The sequence below is a fragment of the Panicum virgatum genome, chromosome 1N (assembly GCF_016808335.1).
Source record: "Panicum virgatum strain AP13 chromosome 1N, P.virgatum_v5, whole genome shotgun sequence".
Taxonomy (NCBI): Eukaryota; Viridiplantae; Streptophyta; class Magnoliopsida; order Poales; family Poaceae; genus Panicum; species Panicum virgatum.
The window spans coordinates 60,487,077-60,494,835 of NC_053145.1; the positions used below are offsets into that span (position 1 = coordinate 60,487,077).

Genomic DNA, 7,759 nt, shown 5'->3' on the forward strand with positions numbered 1-7,759 from the left:
TCAAAAGCCAAGCCTTAACGCGAAAGCAAGAGAAATTTTTGCCGAAACCAGGTATGCCTCCCGAGCAGCAGAACATCGAGAAATTTTTGCCGGAACCAGGACGGGGCTGCTTGACGAGAGAGAACACGGTGGATCTTGGAAAAAACTTGGGAAGGGCAAGGCTCGATCGTTTCGGCTTTCAGACACGGACAGCGACCGCGTCCGCCTGAGAGAGTTCAAACACGTAGCGAGACCCGGACGCTCGCAGCGCTCGGACAAGGAAACCATCCAGAGCTAGGCGGAAATGGAAGAGGACGAAGCCAAATCAACCAGCAGCAGCTGCACAAGGTGCTCTGGTTTAGGAGGCTGGCGTGTCGTACCAAAGCCTGAGATCAGCAGACCCAACCGATCGAAAGTTCTTCTCTTCTTGACCGTGATCTGCGCCGTGGGTGACTGGTGCATCACCGGGGGGGTCGTGTACTCGTGTTGAACATTCTTGGTTTCCTCTGGCCCCAGCGGCCCAGCCCCAGGCGGCCAGGCCAGCAAGTGTGTACACAGCGCGAGGCGGCGTGACGGCGTGCGCGTGGGGCGGCCGTGGCCCGTGCCTGGAAGGTTCTTTCGCTTGCCGTGCTCCTCCGCTCCGTTTGGACCAGAAAACGAAGGGTCGGCTCGGGCTCGCACCGGCACCGCCGCCGCGGCGGCATCCAGGACCAGGGGCCGCGGCGGCATCCAGGACCAGGGCTCGCCGGTCTCGTGGCATCCGTGCAAGCAATTGACTGCTTCCCGTGCGCGACCATCAGCAGACAGGAGCTCCTGGAACTGGAAGTCGTGCGTGCGTGTTGGGTCAACGCGCCAGCAAGATTTCTGAAGGGAATTTCTGTACTGCAAGCACAGAATACATGTGGGCCTGCCCTACAGGGAGATGCGCGCCAAAAAGCTCGTCGCTGACGAGAGGGGCAAGGAATTGCTAAGTGTTTGCCTATTTGGATTAAATTACGAATCAGATGCGCTGGTCCGGGCTTGTTCGCTGCTCTGTGCTGGCTGCTGACGAGGGGGGGCTTCAGAATATGCCCGAGCGCAGGAGAGGAGCCTCGGCGCGGTGCTCCTTTGCACCGACACCGTTCGTTGGCGTGCTCCGTAGTGGCAGCCTGGTAGGGCCACGAATCGCCGAGGGCCCTCGCGCAGTGACGCCGGCATGTCGTCATGCGTGCCACGGCCCACGGCGAGGGTCGTGCTACTGACTGTGACTGCCTACGAGGCCGGCACCTGGCAGCTGCCGCTTGCCGCGAAGCCGTCGCTTGTTTCGTCCCCGAGCAGCCAAGTCCGTTCGCCGCGCCGCATGGGACAGCAGTTAGTTTGGACGTAGTACTGCTAGGACTCGCGAAGTTACGAGCCAAGTTGGGCTCAGCCAACCAACCGGCGCCGGACGCGCTCGCCGCACGCGTCGCCCTGGCGCGCGTACGCGCCGAGACACGCGTGCCGCCGCCGGAGGCACGGCAGCACACGGGAGGTGGGCGGTCGGGTCGGGGTACGTGTAAGGGGTCAGCAAGGTTTAGCTATTTAGCTAGTTAGATTTGACATGATAATAAAAAATAGAAGAGAGTAATCACTAGCGACAAATAAATAGCTGATCTATTTTATGTAGTTTAAGAATATGTGAGAGGAGCATGTAGGTCTAATAGTATCAAATAATATTTTTCTCTCTCTCTTATTTTTACATCAGTAAAATTAATATTAGCTATTACCATTGCGGACGTCATAGAAAAATCTCGCATCTGACGTCTCCCGTGCGCCACCGGCCCACCGCGGCCACGGCGTGCGCGGTCAGGCGGCCGCGGTCGCGCACCGGCGTCGTGTACGTACGGTGCGTACACCTGAGGGCTGGCTCTCGTCTCGTCAGCTGTCCCGAGAGCGACGTGTGGCGCCGCCGCTGCAATGGTTTGGACCCGCGCCGCCTGATCTGATCCCGTCGAGCAAACGGGCACGCGGCTGGTCGCGATGCAGATGCAGCGGGCGCGGAGAGACCCTCTGGACTTTGAACGGGTCGTGCCACGCGGTGCGCGACGAAGACGACGACCTGGAGTTTGATCCCAGAGGTGGGTAGAGCCTCGGATCGCGCAAGTGTTCACGATCCGCGCTCTCTAGCGTACAAACTTCGACGGCTACTTTCTACGAACAAGGATCGGATTGGTTGAGAATTACAGAGTACTTCAACTGGTTCGTACAGTATCGTACGCTGATGATTTGTATGGCGCGCGTGGGCGACCATGCGCAAAATATCGCATGCATCCCTGCCATGGCCGAGCAGCGAATGGGGCCTCTATTCCTCGCGCTTCGCGATTTGGGATGATCCATTGCAGAAGCCCCCCCTTCCCCACACCTCTCCCCTCTCCTGCCGCCGCGCCGACCGTCCATCACCATCCACCGGAGGTCCTACCCTGCTCGCCGGTAGTGCTCCCGCACCGTGTTGCCTCTACCAACCGAACTATCCCCACCCCCCTTCTCTTCTATAGCCGGAGACCATGGAGCCAGCTACCCCACCCTAGTAACCCCGAACATTAATGCTCCGCCGCCTCCCTGCCACCAACAACCTTGCTGGTGGTCGCTCCGCCCATCTCCCACCCCTCCTCGGCCACCCCCTCCCCTTCCCCTAGTTCGCAAACGGCAAACACCACCGCCGCCATCACCATCACCATCGCGGATTGGAGGAGGAAGAAACTCTTTTGAGATGGATCGGCGTGAAATCGCATATGCAATGAATAGATTTCACGCAAATCGGGTTGGGCCGTACAGGCTTGGGGGTAACACAAAAACGTGGCAGATCTCAGCGACTATGGCCCTGTTTGTTTCTGCGGCTCACAGTCGCGCGAAAACACATCGCGAACGCGGCTCCAAGCTCGCTTTTTGGAATCGCGGGTCCCCAGTTCATTTCTTCCAACTGCACAACGCGGGCGACTCCCAGTCGCGCGTCCGTCGCAGAATGTTCGGCGGGGATTATTCCGCTTATCCCGCTCAAGCGCCATCGCAAACGCGAGAAACACGATTCCAAACAGGCCCTATGCCCCCCAAACAAATCGTCCGAAAGGCCCACTCCAACTGAACGAAAGGGCCTCGATAGCGAGCAAGCCCGAACTAGGCCGTTTTCCACCATGTCCTCAATTCGCAGAGTCGCCGCACCGCCAGTTTGCGACAGCAAGTACAAAAGAAGCTCAATGGTCCCTAAAAAAAACAGAAGCGCACACTACTGCCCCGCAAGTTAAATTACCGCAGCAGGTAAAGCAATTGATCGAACATCTTTTCCGATCAGAATTACTCACTCCGTTCTAAATTATAAATCATTCTAAAAATCTTGGAAAGTCAAAATTTTTTCAAATTTGACTAAATTTATATAACAAAATAATAATATTTATGATACAAATTAAGTATCATTAGATTCTTTGTTAACTATATTTTCGTAATATACCTATTTGATGTCATAATTTTTTTATATTTCTCTCTATAATTTTGATGATGATTTAACTCTCCAAGATTCTTGAAATGACTTATAATTTAGAATGGAGGGAGTAAGTGTTTGGGCGAGTTAGACCCAAGCGTAAGATAGACGTGAGCAAATTATATCCCCAACCTGGGGTTCACTTTCATTGGAACGGACCAGTTTGCGGGCCAAATTTCTAGCTTCAATAAGAAGCCAGCCAGCAGCAGTTAGACTGAATTGTAGAAAATAAAAAAAAATGAAGCAAAACAAAGAAGCTGATCCTCCTGACAACGCATCTCTATACGGGTTCCTTTTCCCAACAAAAAATTCGAGCAATGCCTGAGGGGTCTTCTTCGTCAATATTTATTTCTCGGCTATCATATCATATTACGGCTAAAGCCCCCATCTTGTTGCCAGCCTACGGAAGGGAAGCTCTCATCTCCTTCCTGTCTGGCCCAAATGACTGCACAGACAACAAGAGTCAGGTCAAAACTGGCACCATATGATCAAAGTGCAATTTGTAGTTGGAGTATGATGATAGCATCAGCTGATAAAGCAAAACCCACCCGTTAGCACACTTGTTGAGTTTCTTAGAAAAACAGGAATAAGCACTAATAATATAACAGGACTAATGGAACCACTTTCTGGTCACAAAAACTATAAACATGGGCATGCCGCATACTTTCAGCCAAACTTTTAAATTTTGACTATTAGCATCTTTCAAATATTCATAACGGAAACACGAAGCACATTCATAGTAATATTACACAATCGAAATTGGTGATCAAGGTTGCATGTCAAGGCTATGCCTATGTCAGAAACAGCAAGTTTTTGTGACTGGAGGTAGTTGTGGTACTAGAGTTCCCAAAAGAGACATACTCTCAGCAAAACATTTCAAATATGTAGATTTAGCCATTGAAACTCCCATCTTAAATAGTTCAACATAGTACTATTGAAGTACCATTAGAAAATACAGGCAGCAGAAACTCAACTCCTTGTACCTTATAAATACGCTACCTATTAGTGCAAACATATGGACAGCAAGGAAGATTGCCCAGACACCATCGCAGCTCACATATTTAAGTAAATGCAAGCTGGTGCTATAACCTACACAAACTTGCTTGGGACAAAAGGCTTTGTTGACGTTGCAAATGCAAGTTAGGTGTTATGCACTTCGAATGAGATTATTTTTTGTTAAAAGTATCTAGATGAAACAGATTTGACAACTTACCTCCACACCAAAGCCCTTCTTATAAACATTTGTGAAGAGCTCAGAAGCGTCGGGCATAGAACTTTCCTGTAGATATCGACAAGAGCATATGCAGTGGTAAGCAACAATTTGAGGCAAGAACTACAAAATCATATCTGAATGCAATGGGACCTTTGCTTTAGCAATGGCGTCATCAACTTGTTTCCTGATTTCTTTCTCCATATCCTGAGATAATAATTATGTTAAAAACTAGAACATGAACTGATTGAAATAACATTTTGCTATTTATTATTGCCCTTATAAAAATATCCTCATTCCCATACCTTGAGCTCAGAAGGAGTTGCCAGATCGTGAGCAAAGATCAACTTTCTTACCCTCTCAATTGGGTCACGCTCCTGATTATGTTGTAACACAGTTAGTTGAAATTCACTATAGCATGACTTCAATTCCAAATTGACAGATCAAAATATCTTTACCTGTCTTACACCTGAAATCTCATCCCTGCTGCGGTAAGTGCTTCCTGGATCTGACATAGAGTGGCCATGGTACCTGTAGGTATCCATCTCAAGAACCTAAATACATAAATAAGGGTGTATTAGTAACACCATCATTCAGCATGTGAAATGAAATAATTATGAGCACACAAATATGCCTGCAAGTTATCATAAACAACACTTGAGAATATGCACTTAAATCAACTACTTAATGCACCTTTTCTAGCAGATCAGCAGTTCAGTACGTTGTAGGTTAGCATAACAAAAGATGTAGGCGCAAGGCAAATCAGTGCCTCGTGCACTAGACGGCCTAGTCAGGATAGATTTGCCTAGCCCCTAGGAGCAAGGGCAACAAGCCAACAACACAAACATCACAAAATAGTTATTTTCATATCTCACAGGTGAACAAGGTCAATTCTACAGCAGCTTTGATCAGAAATCATAAAACTCTTATGTGTTTGGTAATTAATGACTTGAAACATGGCCTACATAAATTGTTGTTTTATTTGCAATAATTTCTTTAGTATAAATTTTTTAATGCAACCCTGCATTGTTGGAATTGTTACTGTATATAGACTGTGAGCGCATAGCAAAGCCCAGTAGCACTGAACTATAAATTAGCTGGAGTATTGCAAATAATTTCCTGATATCATTAAAAAATAATTAGTGAGGGGATATCTTTGAAAAGATACTGTATCCATATGCCTGCATTATGTATACACATTATGTTTTCCAAGCATAATAAAGGTTGATGCAGGGCTACTGAGTTGATTATGGTCTAGCAACATGAGTTCTTCATGTGAATTTAATTAAAATATGACAAATAACTATTCTCCTACATTTTGCGCATCAAATAACAGAAAGCAGCAAAGATTTATAGTACTCACAATTGGACCATTGGCAACAGCATGCTCCTTCGCGAATTTGCAGGCTTGCTTCACAGCAAGAACATCCATTCCATCAACCTGCACAGAATATAATTTAGTTATGTTAGTAGCAAAGACTAGGTAACATCAACATGAAATCCTAGCTTGAGCTATCCCCCAACAGTCAGAGCAGCACTCAAAATGGGGAAAGAGGAGAAAGCATACATGATACATCAACATTTTATAGCTATATAAATGCATTTTTACACTTATAAAGGAACAATATAGCTTCCATCCACAACTATATTTACTCAGGTCAAACTAAAATTGATGTTAGGTAGTTAGAATAAACAATTGAAGAGACTGGAACAGCTAGCATGTGCAGAAATGCCATCCTAACTCTGCTGTATCGTTTGATCAAGGAATAACCACTTCTGCAACTAAAGGGTATCATGCAGAGAATCTATAGAATCGGATGCTCCATATAAAAACGACCATAAGCAATCAAGCGAATCAGAAATAGTGTTCATCATATCAGTCAACTCTCATAAATCCAGACCCACATGAACAAACACAAAAATTGTGCGAAATGACCTTCAATCCAGGCACATAGTCACCACGCTTGTAGTAGGCAGGGCTCTTTGCTGCCCTCCACTCTGCTGTTCCCATGCCATCTACACAACAGAAATCAAAACCAGATCAGTCAGATGAACAATCAGATTTGTCATGATGTAACCCGATTCTCAGAATTGATGCACGAACTCACAATGGTTGTTCTCGCAAACCAATATGGCGGGCAACTTCCAAAGGGCCGAAATGTTGAGCGCCTCAAAGAGCTGTCCCTGGTTAGCCGCACCGTCACCATAGAGCGCGAAGGTAGCTGTGTCCTCCTTCTTGTACTTCTGCGCGAAGGCGAGACCGCATCCGAGGGGCACCTGCGCGCCGACGATGCCGTGCCCACCGTAGAAATTGGCATCCTTCTTATAGAAATGCATGGATCCGCCCTTGCCGCGGGAGCAGCCGGCCTCGCGGCCCATGAGCTCGGCGAAGGCGGAGACGAGATCACCTCCGCGGGCGAGGTAGATGCAGTGGTCGCGGTAGGCGGTGATGATGGAGTCGGAGCGGGTGATGGCGGCCTCCATGCCGACGGCGACGGCCTCCTGGCCGTCGTAGAGGTGGCAGAAACCGCGGATGAGCTTGGCCTTGTAGAGGGAGTCGGCGGCGATCTCCATGCGGCGCATGACGGACATGTCGTGGAAGAAGGTCATGAGCTCGGCGGGGGTGGTGGTCACGTCGCGGGAGGGCGGGTCGACGAGGTGGGAGGTGAAGGGGACGGACGTCTCGATGGTGAGCGCGGCCGTGGAGTCGGAGATTGGGCGCGCCGCCATGAAGGCCGTGACCGGGGCCCGCGCGGCGGGGAGGCGGCGGAGGAGCGCGGCCATGGCGACGATCCGCTAGGGTTTCGGGGTGGAGGCGGCGCGGCGAGGTGGGTGGGTGGGGAAGGGAGAGAGAGGAGGAAGAAGATAGACGAGAGATTTTATGAAGGGGTTAGTTGGAATTTGTTCGGCCTGCCGCTGCTGGGCTTGGCGGGCTGGCGGCGCAGACCGCGACCACCGAAGATTGCTCCCGTGCAGACGTGCGCGATGCTGTAATTTAATTGGTTCCGCGAGTTTGGCTGAATAATAAACTCTGATGAGATTTGCAGTATGGTTGAAAATTGATCAGACGACAATTG

The 7,759-nt window shown here is 49.3% G+C and overlaps 1 protein-coding gene across 1 annotated transcript; it reads right to left on the reverse strand.

Moving 5' to 3' along the window:
* Positions 1–3,583: 3,583 nt before the first annotated feature.
* Positions 3,584–7,557, reverse strand: LOC120657189 (pyruvate dehydrogenase E1 component subunit alpha-1, mitochondrial-like). The gene is made up of 8 exons (XM_039935459.1): positions 6,791–7,557; positions 6,619–6,698; positions 6,046–6,123; positions 5,141–5,236; positions 4,988–5,059; positions 4,836–4,889; positions 4,686–4,751; positions 3,584–3,917 (listed from the first exon to the last, which is right to left on the reverse strand). The coding sequence occupies exons 1-8, from the start codon at positions 7,464–7,466 to the stop codon at positions 3,873–3,875; spliced, it is 1,167 nt and encodes a 388-aa protein (XP_039791393.1). The 5' UTR covers positions 7,467–7,557; the 3' UTR covers positions 3,584–3,872.
* Positions 7,558–7,759: the final 202 nt, after the last annotated feature.